The 27,785-nt window shown below is 38.0% G+C and overlaps 1 protein-coding gene across 2 annotated transcripts in view; it reads left to right on the plus strand.

The window, feature by feature from the left end:
• Positions 1 to 27,785, plus strand: part of LOC122627393 — a 227,515-nt gene that overhangs the window by 147,743 nt on the left and 51,987 nt on the right. Inside the window, exons 7-9 of one of the 2 annotated variants that reach the window (XM_043808493.1) lie at positions 11,873 to 11,995; positions 23,392 to 23,538; positions 26,736 to 27,008. In XM_043808493.1, the coding sequence (XP_043664428.1) occupies positions 11,873 to 11,995; positions 23,392 to 23,538; positions 26,736 to 27,008 (543 nt within the window). The remainder of the gene's footprint in view (positions 1 to 11,872; positions 11,996 to 23,391; positions 23,539 to 26,735; positions 27,009 to 27,785) is intronic. The other variant, XM_043808494.1, reaches the window with a different exon arrangement.

The raw sequence follows: 27,785 nt of genomic DNA on the forward strand, positions 1-27,785 counted from the left end.
TTCTCGTTCCAATCCTCTCATTCGTGGACAGAGCAACGTCGGCAGGCTTCTCATCGTCGCATCGTCGCTCCTCTGTTGGCGACGACGACGACGACGACGACGACGACGACGACGACGACGAGAGTTACCCAAGCATCTCGCGTAATTTCCAACGGGAAGCGAAAGCTACGTACGTGCAAAATGAACGTCCGTCCATCACCCCTCCTCGGTTACTCAACCCCGATCCCAACGTATACCAACGACACTTCATTAAAGCAACGCGCTGACGATTTTCCTTCTGTCTTTCCTTTCCATCTCTTGTTTTCTCTTATTTTTATATCTCCTTTCTTTCTCCCCTTTCCGCTCAGCGAACGAGAATTAAATTTATGCTCTTGCCTCTCTTCCTCGTTTCGTTAGTCTCCTAACGCTTCTCTTCTCTCTTTGTGGAATCTGAAATCCAATGGATTCGCTCGGCTCGCTGAATTTTTCAATTCCGAAATCGTCGTTTTATTCTTACGTATCGTCGAAATATAAACGATTGTTATTAGATGGTACGATAAAACTTTGGCTATGGACCGAACGACCATTCGACGAAACCTTGTTCGTATTACTTATCTTGTAAACTGTCATTGCATCGTTAGAATATATTTCATAGATAAAATAAAGAATGGAAATGAGAGAATGGATAATATCTACATTATTCGGTTTAATATTACAGGGAGTGATGGGTATAATATTTTTCTTTTTCTTTTCCTTTTTTTTTTTTGTCAAGGATTCACATAAATTTGAAATATAGTTAAATTTTATAGCGTATAAGTTCGATGACTAGAGTAAGGAAAGACATGAGTTAGGTAAACGTGGTGAGGTAGGGATAATCCGTTGACTGTACGTTTCGGCACGTTTTATTCCGGAATACGGAGAAAAAATCGTCGCGGCGAGCATCTTGACCTAGTTCGATACGAACGATTGGTGTGGATCGTTGGTTCTTCCTTGTGGTAAATCGCTTTTCTCTCTGTCTCTCTTTCTCTCTCTTTCTTTATTTCTTTTCTTCTCCTTTTTCCAGTGTTCGGTGCATAAGCACCTAGATAATCGATCGCATTACGATCTTCAAAGACGGATATTTTCACGATGAAAAGCCATAGCGCCTTGGAACAAAGCCCGTTTTCAAAGACATCGCCTTTCTCGACTTTAAAATTCCCGAGAATTTCATTTCTTTCGATCTCTTGGACGCTTTTTATCGTTCACGCCGTTCAACTCGCTTACAAAGATGAAAAAATCTGCAAGATACAAATGATATAATCTCGCCATTATTCAAGATACATATTGAATAAAATTATAGCGACGGACGAAATCTAACAAAACGTATTATTTACATTTGTTCTTCCTGTAATTGGAACGAACAGATTTAAGGGCTTAATAACGAAGATATTAATGTAATTCTCTGTGTATTGTAAGGTCGTTAATAATAATAATATTAGAATAGTTAATAAAGCAACAGTTTATACGATTCACGTTCCCTTTGTCGATGATATCTCGATAATTTTATTACCTTTCTGTTAACATACCTAGTTTATTATTATTATAATAACAAGAATTGTTATATGGTATTCTATATTATCGTAATAATTTGAATCGGACAGTAATCGACCATCATTCCCAAAATCTCTCTATACAATATGTTCTTTTATAGTTATCTATAATACATATTCGTAAACGACCAGCATTAAAGTTTATAAGCGAATAGCGAGAGTAATAATCGGTTAATTGATTTACATCTATATCGAGCCAATGAATTTCGATAAACGATCGAAATCATTTGTCTATTACAAAATCGTCTTCACGAAGCTAATTCATTCGATGTTCGAGAATGGAGTATACTCGGCATTATAATTAGCTATCTAAATGTACTTACAATTAGAGGAGGAAACGTGCCGTGTTTACTCGTACCAATTAATTGAAAATGTATCGTCACGGAAAGACAATGATGTTTTGCCGGTGGTATCGCTTCGAGATATCGTTATTCGTCGATTAGAAGAGGGGGAATAATGTTTTGACTGTACCAGAGAAGAAAGTATTTTGCTCGGTGCTTCAACGAAATGACACGTCCTGCGTGTATGCGCATATTCGATGACCCATTGAAATCGTTCCACTCGAATGCCTCTGTAAATACGTATTGCACGCGTGTGCTCATACGTATATCATCGGGTCTTTGGAAAATTCGTTTCTATACGTTCGTACTAATCGATCGAAAATTTTATTAAAGCATGTATTAACGATTCGATTGATTGATTGATTTTATATTACGAGGATAGAAGTATAACGTTTAATAATAATTTTAAAAGAACCCATTTGAGAAGCTCAACGTATGAACATATCATTTCGCATCAGTTCAGAAATCTCATAATCGCCAGGTTAATCGTTATGTATAAATGGACGCGTGGTTCATATTAAACTGAGCGCTATTCAAGCGTAATATTTGCGAAAGGCCTCGCACGTGTCGATGTATGTATACGCAATACATACGTCCGATGTACGTAGGTGAGTAAAGTAATATGTATGTACGAGAGGAGCGCGTCCACTAAACCGAGAGTAACTTGCAAATTTATGAAATAGAAGCGAGCTCGCATCGCTTCCTCGATTCCGAGGTTCACGATAATGTTACCACGTTTAGTTCAACCTAGTTGCTATTCGCGTATCCTTCCTCGGTCTTTCCTCCTCTCTCTATTCTCTCTCTCTCTCCCTCTCTGGTGACTTCTATCTTCCTTCCTACCTTCTCCTATCCTCGATAAAACGGAGTTCTAACGTGATGAATGTTGCTGCATTAGCCGCTCTCTGCACAGTGGACGTGAACGCGCTTAATGAAAATTGTTTCGGCGACTGTGAATTCATTGTGAGGAAACAACGCAAAGAGAAACAACATAATCGGAGATATTCATCGTGATCGTTCTCGTCGGTAGTTATATGCATATACATATATATATATATAACTCAATGTCAGGATATTATTTGTGACAAGTTGTTTTTCTTTTTTTTTTGTTTGGCATTTTTTTTCCTCTTGTTTCCTGGCAGAAATACTTTGGAAAGTTTTTTGTTATCTCGCCGGAACGCGCATATAAAATATCGTCGAGTACGTCCAATTCGTTACGATATGACGGAAGGTAAAAACGAATCAATTTGTCAACGAGCGAGAGACGGTCACAATTAAGAGCGTTACGTGTTACGTTGGAAACAAATAGATTCAATAGGCTCGATAAATAACGTGGATGGTTTCGGCTGACCGGTACATCGAAGAGAATTAACGATCCTGATTTTAATAGTTACGTTCTGTGTTACGAATAATTAACCAATATGACAGAATTATTAATCAACGTGTATGTATTGTACATTTTGACATAGCAAAACAATCAGAGACGTAAACCGTTTAAGGATTATCGTTGCATCGTCGATATATGTATCTCGGTTATTCTCGTTTGAATACTATTGATCGAGTCACTAATTTTTTCTCTCTCTTTCTCTCTCTCTCTGAATTTTTTTTCTTTTTTCATTTTTGTTTCTCCTCCCATTTCAGGGACGAATCGGAGAAGAAAACTTTGCTTATTTTTCCGTATCAGTCGGCGTCATGCACATACAACGGCATCACACTTTACGGCCACTCTATATTTGCAAATATTTACGTGTTTATTGTACGTGACAGTAAATCGATCCTTGTTGCTGTCAACTCGGGCCATAACGGAATACGACGAGTTCTCGTATTCATTTCGGAAGAGCTTCTGTACAAATTCATCCGAACTGTAAGCGAAGAAGTCTCAAGTAATACGATCTGTCGTTTCTAGTTGCTAAAGTTTAATATTTCTTAAACGTATAATTATCTTAATCGATATAGGATTCGACTCGACGAATGGAAGAACGTTTCTACCTATTCGTTTCATACTTTTTTCTATATAAGTTGAGATACGGATCAAAAAATGTTTCTTCACGTAAGAAATTATTTATATGTATATAACGAATTTTTTATAAACAATTTTATGAAAGAAAGTATCTCTGACAAATGAATTAGAAAGAAAGTTATCAGGAAAATTACTCTTGATCGATAGTTTATAAAAATTATTTATAAAAAATTGTTTATAAAAATTGTTCGAAATGTGTGAGAAAGATTTTTTTAAATTTTACAATAATCTTCACAATAATCTTCGTACGAAGTCTCTTCGATTTTTAATTCTAGAGATATTTTAATATAAATTCATTGACCCGATATAAATTCATTGACACAGTGACCTACATATATAAATTCCTGGAATTTACACGTTCAACTGATAACTCGACGTAAACTACTACTAATTAAGAATTATGAATGCAAATCTCTTTCAAAGATATCTTCGGAATGGAAAATCATAGAGACTTGAAACAAAAACCATTTTAAAAGAAAGCATCTTCCTTATTTGCCCATTTTTAACTCTTTTTTTGTCATCTCGATAATATCGATATAATAAGATCGATCATGCCAACATATTTTATTCACGTATCTCACAAGTATATACATATCCGACAAGTTTTTAACTTCGATCTTGAAAATTAATAGCCATCGGTATATCTACTTATTCATTTAAGATTGTATAAAATATTAAGTGAATATTTTACTTTTTAAAAAGAGCGGCGAGCGCTTCGGTAAGATTAATAATAAATTTGAAAAGTCTCTCGGTGTCGCGATAACTTGAAAGAAACGAGATAATGTTTCGGATGTATTACTAATTTTAACAAGATCTATTTTCCCCACTCTCTCTGTCCTCTTCCTGTGTAATCCATACCGAAAATGATCGATTTAAACGATGAGAGATCTACTAATCATCTTGAAAGTATCATTTACAGCTCCTACAAGTCGACGATTATTCCTCTCGCTAGTACTCGAATCGCTTCTTCTCGGGTTTTGGCCTGGTGCCATTAATTTCTTATTTATGAGTTGATTCTTAAAGAGAGAGAGAGAGAAACGCATCGCATCGCATCGCATCGCATCGTATCGCATCGCATCGCATCCTATCGCGAAGAACGATGTTCCTCTTTCTCGAGAATATTTCTCGCGAAACGCTTTCTAGGTCGAGTCTATTAATAATCCTTGCAATGTCCTTTTACGACCGTCATTTTTCTTCCAAGCATTCGGTAATTTTCCTGTTAACGTTGCATCGTCTTTAACCTTAGCAACGAACTTGTGAACTCATATTTTTTATCCCTATCTCTTATTCTTCTTCTCTTTCTTTTCTATTTTTTTTCTCGACGTTCTCGACGATGAGAAAAGAAAAACTTGGAAGGTCGCATTACGATATCATCCGTAAATTGTTTCGTTAAATCTACAGACGACTGTTTTATGCGATATTACGAGGAAAAAGAAAAAAACAAAAATAAAGTTGTCGAGTATTGTGTTAAAAATGTTCCTGTTATACGAAATTGTAACACGAAATCAATGATTTTTCTAATATTGAGGCGATCGATCGGCACAAATCGTTTCTATGATGAAGTCTATTATTTTTTTCTTTTTTCTTTTTATTTGCTTTTTTTACTTCTCCTTCCATTAAGGCTTACCAATGGAAATAGCATGGCAAAGTGAAATTCGTTCCGCGGTGAGCCAAACGATCGCGTTCGACTGAAAGCCACGATTTTCACGGTGGAAGTCGCTCTCTAGGAGAAACTCGAACCGATTTCCAGTCTTTCTTTAGCTTCTCTCAAAAACGAATTTCGTACCCTTTCGCTCTTTTTCTCTTACACCCTCTTCAGCCACCTTTTCCTCGAGCATTCGTCCTTTGTGCATACTAGTCCGTTTCAAGGCTCGCTTTTCACACACGTTTGAGTATGTGTATATATATATATATATATATATATATATATATATATATATATATATATGGTACGCTCGGTTTAAATATAATATATACAGGCTATTATTTTCCTAAGTATGAAAAATGCAAAAAAAGCTTTCACAAGAAAATTCTTTTACATTGTGATAATTATTTCATTTTGCAATAATTTTGGAAAACTTTGCAAAGATCAAATTTACATTTTTTCCCTATATTCTTTATTAGATATTATTGTTATATCAAACGATTTTTAAAACACCACGTACACGTGTATTTTGTATGAGTCATTATTGAGTTATTAAGTTTCAAATTTGGCATGGTTGTAGCAAAACATAATTTGGTCAGTCGAAACGAATCGAGTCAAATCGACCCTTCCCTGTTTTGTCCGATTGTGTCCTGTCCTATCATGTCCTTTCCTGCCCTGTTCTATTCTCTCCTGACTTACCCTATCCTATCGTGTTATGTCCTTTTCTGTCCTGTCTTTGAAATTGACATGCCGTTGACATTAACACGTCTGTACATATCCTCCATTATTAATTTATACGTTTTGCATCGATGTGACTCAATTCAATTGATTCTCGACTGAAGCACACAAAGCCTGATCGACCTATCTCCCCGTAGGGTACAATGGGGTAACATTAATGCCGGAACATGCCAAATTTGAAGCTAATAACTCAACAATAGCCCACATAAAATGTATGTGTAAATAGTATTTTGAAAAATGTTTGATGTCAGTTACAAGAATATGTAGTAAAGAATATAGAGTCTCGTTAAAAATGTAAAACTTCATTTTTGCAGGACTCTAACGTAATTACCACCGGACGAATGAAACATTAATCTAAAACTTCGGGAAATAATTGCGTGTATACATATAGTAAATCGGACATACTGTATATATTACGTAAGAACGTATATACACGTTTCTTAACAATAAAACGAGATTTAAGATTTAATACTTTCAACTTACTATTTTCTAATCACCGTCGTAAACTTAACTGTTGTCGTGACCTATTTTGTATAACAAGGAGTGTAAAATATCGATAAAATATCGCGAATTAATGCAACGATCGATAATTACGACGTCGATTCGGAATCGAAAAGACTCGGTCTTTTTCTCCTTCTCTTTTCCCTATTTTATTACAAATTCTTCGTAGACAAGTTGATGCGAAACGTTGCGAAACTTTGTACACAACGCGATTTAATTGCGGTCGCGATTGAGATTTGCCACTTTTCGTTTCTTCCTATTAAAACTTTTCGACGATAATTACTTTGTGATTGAACGTGTTGATTTCTATTGACTTTGAACAAACGTGAGACAATAATAGCATGTAAATTGTAACGACTCCTTTGTTTTACGTTTTATTCGATGATTCGATAAAGCTGCCGAAAACATATTCAGGATATAGCGAGATGAAAACGATATTTTGGATTAAATTGTGACTCTTAACGATGACGCGGAAAATAAGAGAGAGGGAACTTCGATGGACGGCCATTTTATCGAGAGGACACATTATATTGGCAAACGCGGAACAGCTTTAACCTCGCGCCTCTATTATCGAGAAACCGTTTAATAGAAGCGGCGTTAGTGCGTCTCTACTGTCGAGAGAACGAATTTTCGGAATAACCGATTGACCAACTGAATTTTCGACGTTTCCCATCTCTATCATTCTCTCTCTCCCTCTCTCTCTCTCTCTCTCACTCTCTTTTCCTCTCTTTCATCGGATGTATATCTACGTATCTATCTATCCTCATCTCACAATCGAATTCTCTTTCTCTCTCTTTCTCTTTTTCTCTTTTTTTCAATCTATTTATCTATGCCTTTCATTCTCTCGTTTTCTATTTCTTTCTGTAAATATGCAAACGACAAATGTTTACCGAACGGATACGTTGTGGCCGAAAACGGTGGCCTGTCGTTTTGTTAATGATGCGTTCACGAAATGGCGTAATCGGATATTGACGAAACGTTATTGTTTTACAAGTGATCTAACGAGCGATACACTTTTGATCATAGATATATTTCGAATTCAATGTAATCGATTTACTACCAGCACGCTTTTAATTTGGGTTTCTAATAGAAACTGAAGATAGAATAATCGTTTTGGTTTCTATTGTGTGAAGTTCGATGATTTCCCATTTGTTTCTCCATTAACAATAGGCAAACTTATTCGATGTTCAACGTTCTCGAATTCACGACTGCGTAGATACGTTTCAAATTGAAATTCGGAAAATCAATATTATATAAATAATGGCGTATCATCGATAATAACGAGTTTTATAATATAAATACGATTTGGGATCACCGACGTAGAAAATTTATTGGAAAGAAAGAAAGAAAGAAAAAAGAAGGGGAACTAAAAGGGATACGATACGAGTTCGATAAGGGACAAATCCAAACATAGACGGTGATAAGGATTAGGAAAGATAGCGAAGATTGATCAAAAGGGTGACCGTAATCACCGTGCGAAAAGGAAATTCGTACGGTTTCCGATTGCAGTAGCCAGCTAGAGGGTCTCATTATCGAGAATATCGATGTACGATAATCGAACGAGCAACTCTTTTTATTCTACGTTTTTAAACAATTTTTCGGGATCGTTATTTCTTCTTTTTCGTTATTTTTTTCCTTTCTTCAACTTGTCCGGTATTAGAAAGTTTGAAATGTCGATGATGCCACTACGAGACATATTCGTTTTGTTGGTAAGTGCGCGTAAATGCATAGCCGTTCTCATGCTCTAGTAGGAAATCCTCTTTTCTTGTCCGTATATAGGTTTGCCTAACGGTTCGTATAAGGTTTACGAGCGTTCCGTAACAAACGTTGGTAGAAATTTTTTTGAAGAGACTTTTTCTTTTCTTCAGAGCCTTACGGAGCAGCTTTACGTCGTTTCTCCTTACATTTTACGAAGGCGGGCGAGTGTAAGCTCACACGCGTAAGCCCACGCGGAAAATGGTGTTTGAAGTCGTTGATTCTTTCTCAAGTGGTAGCGACATGATTCATTGCCGTACCGCCAAATGAGAATCGAATGCGTACGCTCGTATATCTTTCCCCATAGCGTACCACATACAATCGTGAATTTATCCCTTCGTTTATGTGTTCCCTTATCTCGTACGCATCATTTACTTTCGACGGTGAAAGAGGCTTATTCGCGTTTTAAAATAATACGCCAGGAGGATTATTCAAATTGTTAACATTTATCAGGCACCGTGCCCGTGGAAACCCGTAATTCATCGATGAAAATCATAACAAAATTTTTCAATCAGCCATAGTTTACGAAACGACCTTAATATAAGCTATGAGCCTGATATAGCTATGTTCCTGATATAAATTTACGTATTGGATCAAGTTGTAGGAAAATTTAGAATTAGTACGATGCACGATCGCACAATTTTTTTTTATGCATTTCAAATGGTCTCTAATGCCGCTGGGCCAGCATTTCTCTACGCTTTCTCGTTCAAAGGTTCGACTTGATCAAGCGTAGCTTAATTGAATCAGACCAGCGAAAAATCTACGCTTTAAACGATCGCTCTGAACTTTCAACGTTCGTCGACCGTGAAATCCAGATACTTTTTTTCTTTCTGAGAAAAGTGCAATCCGCTCGAATTTTCTCTCTTTTCCTCTCTCTCTCTCTCTCTCTCTCTCTCTCTCTCTCTCTTTCTCTCTCTTTTTCTCATATCGTTATATAATATTATATCAAATTTTTGTCGTGGAGCTTCGCATATTGGTATTACATATTTCCGCGAATAAATGAGAACGAATATATCGAAATTAGAGTACGAGGAAAATAAAGGAACACCGAAAGGATATCGGTCGGAGAGTATTTTCTTTTGAAAGTAGAGAAAACGATGGTAGTTGTAGGTATACATATATATACGGTAGAACGTTTTAAAGTTCTCATTAAACGATCGAGGTCTGTGGGACACTTCTGTGTCGCATTGTTCGCTTTGTTCGGTGTTTACGCCGCTGCGTCGGTGGCGTCGGCGTCGTCGGCGGCCCTCGAGAGGAACCCCAACGGCCGGGGATAGCTTTCATTAAGCTTGCATTGTCTCGGCACCGCACTATTATGGCCGAGTGAATAACTCCGAGCTATCCTAGCAAAGCGAATGAGAAAGAGAGAGAGAGAGAGAGAGAGAGAGAGAGAGAGAGAGAGAGAGAGACAAACAGATAGATAGACAGAAAGAGAAAAAGAGACAGACAGAAAGAGACAAAGAGAAAAAGAGAGAGAGAGAGAATATTTTCCTCGTCTACTTGCACGTTTCGCTTTTCTCTCTTTTTTTCTATTATTTCTCACGTTCGTGATCTCGTCTCGAAAGAAAATTCGTTTCCATGTTTTCAAAGATAACGCGTCAATAACAACGCTCTCACCTTTATGACTCTCGATGAAATCGTTACGATTTTTATTTTCCATGCATTTTCCGGTCAGTCACATGCCGTACACCAGCCCACGTTTTATATCGATCCACTTGCAATGGATTTAATCCTGCGGATCGCGCGCGGCCGCGCTCCTGTACACAAATACACACGCATTGACACACATATATATATACGCACGCACGCACGCACACACACACACACACACACACACACACATACATATATACACGTTGACACAGACAAAGCATACGCACGAATAGCAGCAGCAGGGTTTTCCTTCCGCGCCATTAACGAGCATCGTCGGCCTGTGTGAAAGAATTCATGCATATCGCGAGCCAAGCGAATAGTAGAAGCTTTTCGCTTACCACCACGAAGATGATAGGGATTGGTGATGGAAAAAGAGGGAGGACGAAGAGGTAGGTAGAGTAGGTGGGAGAATTAAAATCGTTGGCGAACAAACGAGCCAGCAGAAAGCGACCCGATCCGAGGTCGAGTAATTAACGAGCAGGACAGCGAAGATTTTTACGGTTGGGCTTGGCAAAAGGGGTCTCTCTTTTTCACACAAATACATATACACACATGCACTCTTACACGCGCGTACGGTCGGTCGCTAGTTCGCTTGCTCGCTCGCTCGCTCGAGTACAGGACACATTTACGTTATCACGAGGTTGCCCATCGCGCGAATGGCGTCGAAGGGTGAGCAGCGAGTCCAACACGTCACTAGCTGGCGCCGTTGAAACGTTTCTAGACGCGTTATGCTATAATTCTCGCCTGGTTAATATTCCGACCTGGTTCTCTTCTTCTTCGCTCATTCTTCTTTTTTCTTTTCTTCTGTTTTTTTTCTCCTTCTCTTTCTTCCTCTAAGAAAAGACGATTTTGACGAAGACAACCAACGATGTTGTCCTCGACATCGTCGTTACGCACCGTCGAATAAATTGGTGACGATGCATCGCTTCGGTGAAATAGCGCGCGGAGAAAAAGAAGAGATGTGCTTCTTCCCCGTACGAAGCTTCGGCATGAAACTTTATGATCGTTTGAATTTTACGATCGTACGATAAGTAGGGATTTATATCGAGTTGTACTTGAACGAGGCTTAAGCGCGATAGAAGCGCGTGGGAAAAAGATAAATTTGTAAAAAACTCTCGAATCGAGTTACGAACTTTCGTCTCCCTATATAATACAGTCCGTTTATATCTTAGATTTATGAACCAATTATTGACTAATTAGATTTATTGTCAGATAATAAACGTGATACTTTTCTTCGAGACTCGATCGTGATCCAAAGCGAATATTATTTAACATCTACCAATGAAAAATTAATACGTTAACTTAATGCAATGTTAAGGCTAACGAAGATAACGAAGGATTAATCGTTAAAATTATCGTTAGCATAGCAGGAACGTTTGTTTGATATCAAAGTTGTAGGATTAGTGCGAAAGCAACGCAATTTCGTAGAAACGGAGAATTTTGGAGCGCCGGAGGAACGTAATAACGTGTCAGTTCAATCTCGGCCCTCTACCGTCAATCAAGTCCTGAAGAGTATTGCGTCCCGTTATACGCCGAAGGCCGGTCGCACTATTCAAATAACGCTTCTGTCTCTTTTCGACGATCCGATAGGATCGATACACTAGCGTGCATCGAACGCTTGGCACTGACACTAATTGCTTAATACCTGTTTCAGATACTCCATCGTTCGCGATAACGCGTTTACCTGGATTTGGAATTCCCATCGTCGAGGGAATGTCTGTCAGCCTAAAATGCGAGGTGGACAGCAATCCTGTGAGCACCCCGATATGGCAGCGGGGTAAGTGATGTAAAACGAAAAGAATTCGATTTTTATCCTGAATTTATCGAAACGTTACGTGTTTCTCTCTTTCTCTCTCTCTCTCTCTCTCTCTCTCTTACTCTATACTTCGACTCGTGTTCCGTGGCTTTTCAGTTCTCTTCGTTAGATATTAGAGAAACGAAATATTGCCTCGGTGAGGTAGATCAAAACGTTAACGGCTTTCGTTGCATTGGATTAGTGCGTTGGAGTTTTGGCTATCGTTCGTTTAGAAAGGATCGAGGCAACGAAGTTCGGACGGTCGAATTTTTTCGATACAGTATGTGAGTATGTGCAACGTGTGAAAGAGAATATTTTAATTTCACCTCTTTCTGCATGCAAACACGAACAAGCAAGTTACAACGTTCGTTAAAACTATACGTGAGTCCGCGAATTGGTATTGCAATCTCGTCCAAATTAAATTGTCTCATCTATACGAGGTTAGGTGATAAAACTACAGAAACACAATTAACAATAACGAATAAAGTTTATTTATGACCAAGGTTTACAATTAACAGATATCTCAGGCTAACAGACAGTTCAGACAGTTCTGACTAACAGACAAGTCAGACAGTTCGTACTAACAGACGATTCAGACTTACAAACGGATTGCACTTCTAATTAATTACTCCGTCTAACGGGATATTCCCTTCTCAATTTATACCTTTTCGAAGGGTTCGTCGAACTATCGCGAATTATCGCGAGTCTCAATTTCCTTAATTAGACGATAAGAGATCACGTCTTTCACGAGGCTTGCAAAAGTTAATGTCCTTTTTTTCCCGATCATCCTCTTTCCATTAAATATCCGTTCGTTAAGAGCCATAGAGATTCGCGAATTACGACGTCAACTGCAATTAAATCCGAAGCAATATACTTAATTATGGTCGTTACGTAAATAATTAATCCACCACGATTTGCAAAATGTTACGTAACAAATATTTTTCATATTGATACGATTATTTATGATCGATCTGTGACATACATACAGGAATTGCATCGAAACGATTTGCTCGATCGTATTAATTAGTTTGGAATTCTGCTAATTATCGTAATCAAATTATCAAGATCTTCTTTTTGATCGATATTCCGTATTATAGCAGATGTTCCTATTAGAAATTTATAAAAACAAGACTAACTCTTTATCGATCGGGATACGATCGTTGTTTCGTAAAAACTTTTCGTTCGACTTTCTATTTGCATCGTGTCGTAAGCTTACGATATATTTTTCCTGTATATTTGTCGTCATGACGTTAAGGTTTTTTTTTTTTTTATGTACATGGTAAGCCACCGTAGCGACGATCGTTCGATATCGGTGTTCGTCCGATTCAAAAACCTATCGAGATTATTTTTATACCTATCTGTAACGGCAAACACGTTCAAACTATTCCCTCGGGTCCATTGTACATACGCCATTGAAGTCGATCGTAACGAGACATTCGGTTATTTGGAATGCCGAAACTCTCAAGCGTTTATTTGGAGGATTCTTTAAACAAGCCCGAATAACGTTCCTCGTATTTAAAATATTATCAAGATAGAGAGAACGATTTCTAGTCAACTTTTATGCATGTAAAAGCGTTACAAGTTTAATGATGGACAAATAATCTCTCTCTCTCTCTCTCTCTCCCCCCCTCTCTCGATATTTCGAAAGTTTGTTTTCATAAATTGAAATTCATATTAGTTTGTTGGCCAGCGGCGTTTGCTGGTAACGGCGTTTATATATTAAATATTTTATAACTTTTCTCTCGAAGCGTGTGCGCGTTGAAAAAGCTTTGAAGACAGATCGCTGAAGCGATGTTATGATTTTTTTTTATGATATAAAGATTTTTATTAATAAATCAAAGAAACATCAAACGTGCTTGGAAAATAAAGAGAGTAAACTTAAACTTCGCTCTTAAAGAGAGAGAGAGAGAGAGAGAGAGAGAGAGAGAGAGAGAGAGAGAGAGAAAGCACGTCGTATCATGGATATTTACAAACGACATTTACGAACTTTGAGAGATTCGTAATTAGTTGAGAATCTACTAATCATCGCGTAAAGCGAAAACTACGATTTCTAACTCGTCGACTCAAGATGTTGGTAAATGTAGGTATTCCGAGCAAACTCGCAGGTCTCGACAACCGTGTACGTATGTTCTTCGTCAACAACGAAGGACTTGATTCACTTGCGCACGTGCATTATTTCGTGCAACGGCACATTTCCATACAACCCCTACCTCCTCTCTTCTCCTCCTCGTCAAACTGCAAGAGAAGCTAGGAGACGTAGGCACGTGTTACAGCAACGTGACCGTAATTTAATCAGGTCTAACCGTTCATGTGTTGCACCGGGAGAACCGAAAAATCAATAAAATTAAAACACCTTTCGTAACTTTACTGATTGTTTTTGTTTTGTTTTGTTTTTTTAATTGTCTATCCGTATAAACCCCATCGTTAGTATCGTTAGTAGATTTTTAACGAATGTATATAGATTCTAATAGATCTCACTTGGTACATATAAAATATAAGGAAAGTTCGTTTCATATCATAGTTTCAATGTTCTTTAAAATTCAGATTTTTCATCTTAATAAATAAAATCGAGATGAGAGTTTCTCGTTAATTATAATAAAATTATTAAGTAACGATTGATATTTCAAGTCGTATTGGTAATGCTATAATACAGTTAAATAATTGATAATTCTATCATTATGGATATAACAAGAGAATATTATTTATATTCTTCGAAAATTCCAATTTCTCTTGTATGTATATATGTACCTATATACCTATGTACAGTACATGCAATGTTAATATGTTTACTTTTAGGGCCAATTTTCCTCGCATCACGTTTTCGTTTCATTCGTCCTCTTATTTACAGAAGGGAAAGGTTACAGATGACAACGAAGTCCATTTAGAATTATTTTCTTTTTTCTTTTTTATGCTCTTTGTAAAAGTTTCACACGCTCGTACGAAAATTCCCTACGACCGGCAAAGAATTACGATTCGGTGGTGGAACAAAAAATCCAACTCTATGCTCTTGCACCTTTCTTCGTATCTTTTAAGCAAACATTAATTTCCATGTATATAGGATGTTAAATATTTCACGACAGCTCGCAAATGAAAATTATTCGAGAAAGTAGAAAGTACCTCGCATAGAGTTCGCGAAACGCGTCATTTCACATTGTAATTCTGTGAGTCTTAACGTTGGACCGGTATCTGTGAAATCTAGGAAACGTTTCTCTAAAATTTCGTCCACGGTCCGCAAATGTTCGACTCTTGGAAATAGAAGCTTTCTCTCTCTCTCTCTCTCTCTCTCTCTCTCTCTCTCTGTCTATCTTTGTCTCTCTTTGATGTTTTAGTGGGAGGGTCGTCAGGTACATCGCCCTATAATCATATTATTATGGACCGCAACGTGTACTAGAGACTGGAGTTCGAGTAGCGGGACATTGTCGAATCGAAACAATAGCTATTCTCTGGTTTCGTCTCCTCTAACCAGCAGCACGAACCCTTCGCTCAGACGACGCGGCAGAGTGACACGTGGTACCAACGTTATTCCGTTCTCGATTAGTTGCGTCACATTTCTATCAACATGCTGAAATTCTGCGTCGAAATGGAGACATTGTCTCTTCTCTCTCTCTCTCTCTCTCTCTCTCTCTCTCTCTCTCTCTCTCTCTCTCTCTCTCTTCATTAGAGAAACACTGATTAATACAATCGATAATTCGTAGGCTATCGCACGCACGAACGAAATTTATAAATCAATATGTATCGATGCTTTTACTTGCATACGAAGCTTACGAGAGATTTTTAGACAACGTGGACAGATTGAGATTGTTTAGGTATATTTTTGAATAATTAATTATCAGCATTGATGAACGCAATATAACACTACTGACGTTGGCAGGGTTCGTTCGCGAATGATTGAAAATAATCGGCACGTGGAGACGGCTGGTTACGTAACGATAACTAGATTTCTGTTTTCGCTTCGGCGAATGATTGGATTGAATTCAGCGCGAATTCTTTCGCGCTCACGGAGTTTATTCCATTATCAGCGACGCGTCCGCCATCGTTTGAATTTCGTGCGTATAATAACGAGCGATATAAAGCCGGATAGGATTAAAAGGTAGGAGAACGAAAACGAAAGAGAGAGAGAGAGAGAGAGGGAGAGAGAGAAAGCTTGATAAATAAATTCTGACGATATCGTTCGAGGTTGCTCGATGGATCGTATAATAAAAGCGAAGGTATTTGATTGCGTCTATCTTCGTTTCCTCGCTCGTTATATCTCCGGAAATATTTTTCTAAATTTCTATTCTATTTTGGACAGACGGTCAAATATAAATCTCAACTCGTAACTCGTCCAGCAATAAGATTTGTAATATTTTTGTTACGGTCGAACAAAACGAATAAGACTCCAGAATATCGATCTCATCGGTCTATTTTATCGGTTTAATTCAAGAGAAAGTAATCATCGTCGTAGAGTAGATTTCTAACGAAAACATAACTTAACGATAAATTAAGAAAAAGGAATTATACGATACTGTACGATTCGATAAAATACACCGGCCACCTTCTGAATTTCCTTGGTTCTCTTGACCTCTACTTTATCTTGACAGCACGACATTAACCGACGTACGCCAAACGGCAAGTTTACCACATCGTTGCGGACCCATGTAAGCGCAGGAAAATCTACAGCAACTTGTAACGTTAGGTAATGGGTAACGCGAAACATTACCTCTACGGTATAGTTTGCTTCGAGGATTAACGTTTATTTTAATGGATGTACTTTTCAACCGGATCCCCGCCTGACATCGTTTCGTTTAGATCGCCATCGTAAGAAAGATTTATTCTTGTAGAACAACGCCAAAGAGGTCATACGTTCGTTGGATCATCGTCTAACGTTTGAAAATCTTTTAATACATTACGTTTCTTTTACGTCGTTTGAATCTCATCATGCGTTCTTTTTTTTTTATCGTTGTTTTCTCTGTTGTTAAAATAATATCTATATTTCATTGAATTTATCCCATTAATATTTTGTGTTACATGAAAATGTATACTTTTGATTCTCTGACAAAGAGCGAAAGACAGAGAAGTAAAAAGTTGCAAAATATTTTGCATATTATTTTTCTCTATTTTTCATTAAATTGTCTCTTTAATATTTTCTTTTTTATAGTTGAATGAAACTTTTGATCACTTTATTTTATTGCTTTTAATCGAAATACCTGTAGGGAAAGTATACGTATTTTTCTTTCTGTTTCTCTCCCTCCCTTTTTCTTTTCTTTTTTTTTTCCAACAAAACTATCACCACCTCGTTGAGGATTCGTAGAATCGATTTCCAAGTAAGAATGAAAATAATTCGAGTCCTTAAACTTTGATTTCTTCCAATAAACCCTTTGGATTTGTTTTCGGAATAATTAAACAATCCGCTAGAATTTCAATCGCGTTGAAAGTTTGAAACGAAGTTGAAAAGTAATCGAGTCGGGAAGTTCGAAACGAACTAAAAGAGAGAGAAAGAGAGAGAGAGAGAGAGAGAGAGAGAGAGAGAGAGAGAGAGAGAGAATACATTTGCATCGTTCGTAGATATCATATTTTAGTTCTTATCGAAGACGCCTTATTATTATCTTCTTCTAATGAAAGAAAGAGAAAGAAAGAGAGAAAGAGAGAGAGAGAGAGAGAGAGAGAGAGAGAGAGAGAGAGAGAGAGAGAGAAAGAAAAAAAATATTTGTTACATGTTTACAAAATGTTTACTATCTACGATAATATTTACAAGTTAAAACTTACGTCGTATAAGGACGTACGTAATCGTTCTTTTTTAGTTCTTCCTAAATCTTTAGAGTATCAACAACGTTAACTCGGACTTTGCGGTAGATTCGAGTTGGTTATAAAAATTGATTTTATTCCTTATCTTATGACCAGTTTCTTACTTTTTTCCGTAGACTCTTCACTTTTTTACTACTTCCTCTCTTAACTTAACGCCATGGTAGTATTTTTATCGATGCTCTTGAACCGTTGTATTTCCGTTTGAGAATCGTGATAAGAGGTAACCGCGATCGTATCGTGAAAGATAGAAAGAAAAAGAAAGAAAGAAAAAGAAACAAAGAAAGATATATATATATAAAGAGAGAGAGAGAGAGAGAGAGAGAGAGAAAGAGAGAGAGAGAAATAAAAGGTTGACTTTTATTTGCCGTGCGAAGTGGTAAAAGTTCGCCGTAGCATAATTCTCTTTTTTTCGACGTCAATCAGTGCATCGAGATACGAGAGAAGCAAGACCAGGACATTAAGGAAGAAAGGAAAAAAAAGAAAGGAAAGAGAGAATTCGGAGTTCACTTGAGAGACCACTTTCTTGATTAGACTGCAGCGTTTAAGAGAAACGAATCCATTACATTCGTTAACTGGCCGCGAAGTAAACTTTCTACCGAGTTGAAATTTGCAATTTCAGATTCTGCATTTTTCGCAGATTCCTACCTTTTATCAGTGTTTTTCTTCCTTCTTTTTCTTTTCTAACTATTCTACAACATCGATTATTATATTTCCCTTCGAAATATCGAGTTCGATTCATTTTTTATATTATAGAAAAACATAATTTGTAATTTTTGGAAATTTTCACATCCGCGTCTACGTTAATGGAAATAATTAAAATTCGATAATGTTTGTATTGTAGTTTTTAAATACGTTAAATTGTTAACGTAGTGGACCATCCATTTTTCACAAATATTGTGTGTACGTAAATATTATTAAATGATACCGAGATCGTGTATGCTTTTAATGCTTATCTTTTAAATAATAACCATCTTTCAGAATATTTTCATGTATGTTCAATTATATGATTCATTTAAATAAAATTGTCCTGCCAATATGTCATTTCTCTGGATTGATTAACAATGCATTCATTTTTAAATTATACAAATATTTTCGCATATTAACTTATTTTGTTTTGAGATCGTTTCATGTGTACATATGTACATACGTACATACGTACATATGTACATTTGCTTAAATATTATATTTCAGTAAACATTTGATTGTGCTCATTAAAAAGCTTTTGGAAATATCGCGTTTAAAATTCATTAAAATGATATTGAATCGTACAGATTTGAACAAATCAATGACAAAGCAAATGATTGTTGATTATTTATTATAATTAAACTTCTTAGTTCCACATAAGTCCTCGTTTTATTTGCCTTGTAGCTAGATGATGACGCTTTTTCCCTCTCGAAAGTCCTCTTCTTCCGTTTTCTAACCTCGTTAAACTTCGATTTACTTGCCGTGCGCTTTAACAAGATAAAAGCAAACCCAAATTTAACGTATTTGCATCAAATCTACGTTAGAGCATAGTTTACTTTGTGATTTAATGGATATTTCAGAGGATTAGAATGCTTTTTGATATAAAATCGTAATGGGACGAATTATTCCATTTCAATTTTTTCATGTTCTGCTTTTTTTAACAAATTCATTTTCCATTACTGTTTCTTGAAAATAATTAACATTTCAATATTCTCTGGAATTGATTATCTTAAAAAAAAAAAGGAAAAAAATAATATGCATATAGAAGTACGTAATGGACAAACCACAAAATGCTTCTCTTTTTAAAATGCAAGATTTTTTGTTTCTATCAGACTAAAAGAACGTAGATGAAGAAAAGAATAGATCATGGATGACGCAGAACGTGTTTTCCTTCGATATTCTCTCTCTCTCTCTCTCTCTCTCTCTCTCTCTCTCTCTCTCTCTTTCTCTCTCTCTCTCTCTCTTTTTTCTCTTTCTTTCTGGTCTCGTTAAGGAGAATCAACACAAAATGCTGAGAGCAGCTGGGACCATCATTTCGTGCCTGGATCAATCGTGAGAGAGAATGATAAGAAACATGATGGACGAGCTGCTATCGGCACGCTTCCGTCGACGAGCTATTCGAAAATGACGGGATGGTGATTTTTACGAAAATAAAAATTATTGCTTAATAACGTTTTAATGTAATTCGAAAATTATCACGAAAATAAAAGAAATCGCTTTATCGCCTTCCGTAATCAATAAATCAATGTCTTCTCTGGTTTGTTATTCATCTTTTCACCTTCGATTTTACAACGCAAATATACTTTAGTAAACGTAAACAAGTTAGTTTCTTTCTTTCTTTCTTTTTCAACTATGTTTTCATTTCTTCAGTGTTTTATTTCTTCTATTTCGTTCATCGCGTTAGTCGCAATTGGGACGCAGTAGAGTGAAGGTCGTTCAAGATTGAAGTCTATTTCGTCTTAATTTAAAGTAACGTATAATTATATTTATTTTACCATATCTTTTAATTAAACGTAATTAATATTAGCGTTGAATAGACAAAAATTAAATGATATATATTGTTCAAGCGAATGAATAGATTGATATGTGATATTAATTCTTAGTCTTGATCTTCTCGAAATATTGAAATGCGTTGTGTAAGAAGGGTGCGAGGAAAGTGATGGCGATAGTAAGGAGTAACCAAATTTAAGATCTCTTCTTTTTCGTAGCATGGTACTCTCCGAATGTATAATTAATCGGTGTCTACGGGGAGCAGACAAGGCCGACAGAAAAATCGACGTTCTATCGCGATGACGGATGGCGGTCGAATCGACTCTCATCCTCGTCGGTTTACATATACATATACATACAAACGTATAAGGGCGCATATTATATAGAATCCATATACATACATATACATACATACATACATACATATATATATATATATATCTGTAAACGTACATACAGAAGCAAGTACCAATACGCATAGATATAGCCAAGTTATCTATTAAATATTCAATTATTTCTGTCTTCCGCCTCTGACATTTGGAATTCGCCCAACTGCCCCGAACCCGTCTCGTTGCAGAGCTTAATCCCTATTCATAGAACCAATCGGGTGATTTCGAACAAATCCTTCGAGCGTTCCGCTAAATCCGTTGCAATTAAAATACTTTAATATCCTTTGAAGCACGTACCTGCCCCAGGCTTCGTCTCTTCTCTCTCTCTCTCTCTCTCTCTCTCTTTCTCTCTATCTATCTATCTATCTAACTTTCTCTCTCTCTCTCTCTCTCTCTCTTTCTTTCTATCTTTCTCTTTCTCTCTCTTTCTTCATAAATTCGTCCTGCTGCTTCCCCCATTCGGCCCTTCCCTTCATGGCAACCATCGACCAGAGAACTTTCCATCGCAGATTCTTTTTGGAACGGTTGCTCTTATTAAACGTCCCAATCGAGATGCCCCGAGGAGGCAGCACGTTCGTTTCCTTTCAAAGCGTTCTTTGCCAATGCTATCTCGAGAAAATTTCGGGTCTTCAATTTCTCGGACGGATCGACGGGAATATGAAGCGTTGGATAAACTCTGGAACGTCCAATCTTTGTGGTAAATGTTTTTCTACTCCTTTCTTTTCTCTTTATATATCTTTCTTTCTCTGTCTCTCCGTCTCCCATAAACGAGCTATTTTTGTATGTTTGCTCGACTTCCTACCCCGAAAATCGTGAGTGTCCTGTGGAAATAGCCGACCGTAATATAATGCTTATAAATTGTTCGCTCGTACATACGGGAATTGAAAAAATAAAGACTAATAGAACGAAAGAGAGAAGAGAGAGAAAGAGAGAGAGAGAGAGAGAGAGAGAGAGAGAGAGAGAGAGAGACATATATTGCATTATTTGTCCGTGACGGTCTTAAAGTACATATTGTTATTTTTATGAAATTCAGATTTATTCGCTTATCATATACGTATTCCATTACTTTTTTTCATTTATTTCACACAGGGATGTAGAACCGACTCTCTCGAGTATCATTTCAAAGCGGTATCTATAATCCAATTTTAAGGACGTATACATATATAATATAAACGAGAAGGATTTTCGACGAGCGTGTTGTCGCAACAAAAAAAAAAATAAAAAAATAAAAAAAAAGAAAAACAAACGAACAGGACAAAAAGGAAAAAATATAATTACGATATTAATTAGCGAGCATCTCTAATAAGCAACCGTAGAAATAGAGAGAAGGGAAAAAGTGGGGAAGGAGGAGTAGTACGACAATTCGCAAACGAACAATTCGCATTTCCAACGATATCGTTGAATTCGAGGATCCAACGAAGGACGCGAGAAGGGCTGACGTAAAATCAGGATGTAATATTCGTGTCATAAAGCACGCTGTCAGTTCGAATGAAGAAAAAAATTTATCACTGTTCGGTCGAACGATTTGTCAGGGATGATACGTTTGGTCGAGGGACATTTCGCGAGAAACGTACGGGAGCGTCAGCTGTGCGAAACCGCCCAAGGGATAGGAAGTTCGATCCCCTCCTGAATCGTTGTTCATTCGAAGGCACCACCATATAATGGGGAACTGTAGCAGAGGATTCATAAAGTCCATGCATACCGAAAGATTTAAATCTTCCTGGTATCGTGCATCGTATCGTCTAAATTTTTATTTTTCATTTCTAAGTATTTTTTTCTTCGTTTCTATTGCTCTTATTTTTTCCTTAGATCTTTTATGATCCTTATGAAACGTTTCATGCTAGAGTATAATACGACATTTCAACAACGACAATTCCTATTTATATTTTTCCAAGATTGTTAAAGACGATCGAATTAAACTTGAATTTTCGAGCTTGAATTTTCTACGGGACTTTTTACAGATAGTAAGGAGAATTGACGATTTATGTATTTAGATTGTGCAGAGATTGAATGTCGTTGAATCTTTAATTATTCGTTGACGAAATGCCTTATTAAAGCGATTATTAGAGGAACATATGTATTTGATCAAACGCGGAAATGACTTTGAAAATAATTTATAAGTATATATTCAATGTATTTGAGTCTAATCCAGTAACTACATATTAAATGATAGCAAAGCAAGTGAAACGTTTCTAAATGCTGTATGATATATCAGATGATATTAATATCAACACATTTTATTAATTGTATCGGATTATAAATATTATATTATGTGATCGTACAATCGCATCACGATATATTTACATGTATACATTTTATTATTTTATACGATATCGAAGCATCAATAAATAATGTTAATATAATAATGTTAATCGGAAACAATGTAAATTTTATTTAATTGGTTTGAGTTATTTAATTGGATCGTTCGATGCAATCCTTGTCTGTTAATGATAAGATCGTCCCACGTTAATGCGAGTTACACCTTTCCCGATTTAACGTCGGCATGCTGGGGTAGGATAGAAAAAGCGTCGTTAGAGTGTCGTTAGGAAACGAAAAGGTGAAAGAAAAAGGTATCGATATTGTCGAGACTAAGCGTTCGAAGACGAAGAGAAACGTCTTTTTTCGAGAGAAAGAGATAGAAAGGGAGGAAAAAGTTTTTGCGTTTGTTTGTAAATCCTTCGAGCGTGTTGTTTTCTATGTTTATCCCGTTAATTCGTCTTTGTATTCAAGAGTTTTTCACTTCTGTTTCAGACAATGGACTACTTCCCGTCGAGCAGAGCGATGACGGATGGTTGAACTTTACAAAAATCACTCGTGCCGAGAGCGGCTGGTACAAATGTTACACTCGGCACATGCTCGGAATTTTCACCAGTATTGGTTATTTCCTGAACGTTCGCTGTGAGTAAAACGTTACTGTATCATAGAATTAATCGATCGATCGTTAATGTGGAAGAAGTAGGGAAGGGGAACGGGAGAGAAGGCGAAGTCTCGTTAAATGGTTACATCAGTTTCGTCGCAGCATTCGAATCGTAGATATCTATCCAGGTTGAAAGATCATCTTGTCATTTGCATCGTTATATTGCGATTGCGTCAGTAATGCACATCGTGATCTTAGAACATCGAAGGAGGAGAAATTATCTATTAACTCCTCGCTCACTGCGTCTACCACTCGAAATACTTTAATCCCTGAACGTACGGAGCTCGTATTATCGGCTTCTCTTCGCTGATTAGCGAACGGTAAGCTCTCGAGGAGATAGCAACGTATGGAAAGCAATTCGCAACGTGCAGTGATAATTGGAGCGGGAATAACTTTTGGCTTGAACTTGTCGAATTGAATCTACGTATATACGTTATATACTTATAAATGAGCAAAGTAGATACGTATATAGATCGCACGCGATTTTTCATTTTCGAGTTAGACGCTCGAACGACGACGAGGACATTTTATCGAAGAGTTTGCTTCCAAAAGCGACACGACTTGCGAACAAATTCAAGCTCCTCGATCTTCGCGTCGTCAGTTCTCTACAACGTCGTATTTCATGAGAAAGCTCGTAAATATGTCGAGATACCGCTATCTCGAAATATCGCTCGCATCTTCGAACGGTGTTCGAAGAAAAATCAGAGTACGTCGATGGTAGCGTTGTTGGGCGATCGAACGAAAGATGCGATGGACCGATTATTCTCTATACACTGGTACAAGCATTGTATACATAGTAGGATCGTCGTTGTACGATGGCCAATAACTTGGGAAGAAAGTAGAACGTATAGCGTAGGTAGATAGACGTACGTTGGTATTGTCTTCTAGTAATAATCTCTTTCCTTCTTCCTCTCTCTCTCTCTCTCTCTCTCTCTCTCTCTCTCACTCTCTCTCTCTCTCTCTCTCTCTCTTTATTTCTATCTCGTAGGTCATAGATGTTATGTACTATACGCTTTATCCCATCTTTGGCTCTTCCAATTCTCGGAGAGAGCAAGAGGAGAGATTCTCGCTGATTCGAAATGCGAAGCTGGTCGTCGTGTCGACCGATAACCGGAAACCACAGTCATTTGTCAAGGGCGGAAACCACCGAGCCAACCGGAAATTATCCGTGCCTCGTCGTGAAAATTTGCAAATTTCCTACCTGGTCCCCATCCAGTCTCGTTATAACTAGAACGCGACCCTTGCATCTCAAAGCTCTTCCAACCTCTGCATTTCCCAATCCTCTCTTTCTCTCTCTCTCTCTCTCTCTCTCTCTCTCTCTCTCCCTCTCTCTCCCTCTCTTCCCCTAGCTTTATATACACGGTACGTTCCACTCTCCTCTATGTTTCCTCGGCCGACGATCCGGGATACGGGCTTCCGAGCACCTAATCTCTACGCAATTTGGATGGCTCGCGAGTGCCTGTAAACTAACTGCTACTCTACGATGGGAATTATCGATTACATGGATAACTCCGTCCCATACGGATCTCCTCGTGGATTACTTATCCATGGATTACGTTACTATGATACGCGCTTTCGGCTTAAATATCGAATTGCGTGCTATTTCGAGGAGGATGAGAGACTAGAACGACGACAATAACGATCACGACATAATTTCGTTTTTTCTAATGACGTTAAAACGTTTTCCTTTATTCGCATTTTAAATATGGGTACGTGTTCCGATATACAAATTTTTGTTTTCTCTGCGACATTCGCCGAGAACGTTTTTAGAGTATTTCGGGCAGACGCTTTTAAATTCGAGAATAACGGGAATACAACGAATAAATGTTAAGAAACAGTAGAATTTATCTCTCCCTCTAATAAAATAAAAAAAACATCTGATTGAGCCAAATTCTTTTTTTTTTTCATCTTAACACCCCTTGCCATTCTCCTATTACTTCATCCCTGTTTGTTTAAAGTGTCACTAGCGTGTTTGCTGTAAAATTCCGAACAAACTGCAAGACAAACGAGTTGTAAGATGAAGGGAGGGGGTAGAGTTTCGAGGGGTGGAAGAACATAGAAGGAGAATGGAAGGGGATAGGTTGGAATGCCTTCTCCTATCGTCGCAGCCAGTACTTTGATCCCTTTGTTTTGCTATAGGATGAGCCAGAGGATCAGCTTGCTAACTCAAAGGACTCTTTCCATTCTCTCCTTCTCTCTCTCTCTCTCTCTCTCTCTCTCTCTCTCTGTCTCCGTCTCTCTGTCTCTCTGTCTCTTTTTCTCTTTACTTCTCCGTACCCAGGAATAGTCTTTTCTCGTTTTTCTTATTTCATCGTCTCGAGCGAATTCCAACGTACCAACTCGGCTCTAATTCTCAAGTAGAGATACGAATATCCACGAGAGCTGATTCCTCTCTCTTTCTTTCTCTCTCTTGCTCTCTTTCTCTCTTTCCCTCTTTATCATCCTCTTTATCTCTCGTCTCTCTTCTCTTCGATCCGTAGATGTGGACATAGTGTTAGCTGAAGAGCAAACGATCGTAGTCGTATAATTCCGTAGGTAGAATCGGAAAAGGGAGGTATGAGCAAGACGTGGTAAGGCGTTCCAGAGTCGCGCCCGCGTATAGAAAGGATTTCGTTGAACTCGGCACGCGAGGAGGAGCGGGTAGAACCATTGCTCCGAGTTTATCCTCCGTACGTGCGGTTGGTTCCTGATGTCGAAGGATAGCGTTGATATCGATGAGAATGGCGGTCCGCTGTCGGCACTCGACGTGTATTTCAGCGTGGAATAGGATTTGGACCTTGGCGGCGATGTGAAAGCTTCTTCCTAAGCTTTTCCATGGACTTTTTCTCTCTTTCTCTCTCTCTCTCTCTCTCTCTCTCTCTCTCGCGCGCGCGCGCTCTCTCCTTCTCTTTATTTCTTTTTCTTATTTTCTCGAGTGAGAGAAAGAGAGTTTAGGAAATTATTGGACCGACAAAGAGCACGCACGGAGTATTTTTCGATTTCACGTTTGTACGTATGTTTTAGAAGCGCAAGAGAGTATATTCCTTTTACGTTGGCGAGCCATCCTCGAGTATAGTTTTCCATACGTTAGACTCCTCTATTTCCGAATGCAAATGTAACGCGATGGGAAGTGGTGGGTACTCCGCTGCATCGAACGTTTTTCGCTGCTCGTCGAGAGATTTAAATCAATGGCATTTAGATGATCCAGATATGGAGACCGAGGCAGAGGCATTGAACGGGGAGGCTACCGATTCAAGGAGGATGGAGGTGCAGATCGGCGGAGCGGTGACTCTCGAGTGTGACGGCGGATGTTGGGGTCACGGACCTGGAATGGATCCAGTGGGTGGGCCAGGGCCTCTTGCTTTGAGCCGGGTCGTCTATCAAGAAGCAGGAGAGTACAGATGCGTAGCTCCTGATCGGAAAATGCAGGACACGTGGCGGGCTCAGTTACCCTACCATATTAAGGTCACCGGTGAGTAATACGAAATCCTTTCCCTTCTTTGCTACTTTTTCTTTTCCTAGATTAGCTCCGAAAAGCTTATCTCTACTACGATAGCGTAAACTATAAGGATTTCACGGACACGTAGAAGAAGACTTATATCGTTCTTAGTGACCCATGACGCGTGAGAGAAAATTTAAGGAAATTCTCTCCTTCTTCGAATTCAAAATCTTCCTTTACGTTCGAAAGATTCGCGTCGAACGACATCCTCCTCCCCTTGTTCAGAGCGACGACCGCAACGACTTCCAGTTCGAGTTCGAGGTTAGAAAAGCAGTTTTCTCGATGCCAGGGCTGAATCGAGAAAGAACGGCGACGACGATAAAATCGGAGCCATGCTTGCTCCAGCCTGTTTCTCCATCTCCAATACACCCTCCTTTCTGTCTTTCTCCATTTCTCTCTTCTTCTCTTTTCATCCAAATACAAGATCTCCCTCGTCGCACGCTTGCCGGAACGAGCAGTCAGACTAGAAGTAGTCGTTTTCGATACGTTCGCTGTGGCGCTGTCTTTACGGCACACCAATTCCCATTCCGCGTCATAAACTTGTTTTCCTTCCGCAGTTGCGAACACGTATCATGCGTGCGATCGTGTGCACGGACACGGTCCTATTCTTAGAATATACGAACGACTTCGATCTCCTCGATATACTTTCTTTTTTTTTCTTATGCTTTCAATCGAGAAAAGGGAAGCTCTTTGATATTTCTTTGTCGAATTCCAATTCGAATTCTATTATAATATATCAATAGAGAGATA

The sequence above is a fragment of the Vespula pensylvanica genome, chromosome 2 (assembly GCF_014466175.1).
Source record: "Vespula pensylvanica isolate Volc-1 chromosome 2, ASM1446617v1, whole genome shotgun sequence".
NCBI lineage: Eukaryota > Metazoa > Arthropoda > Insecta > Hymenoptera > Vespidae > Vespula > Vespula pensylvanica.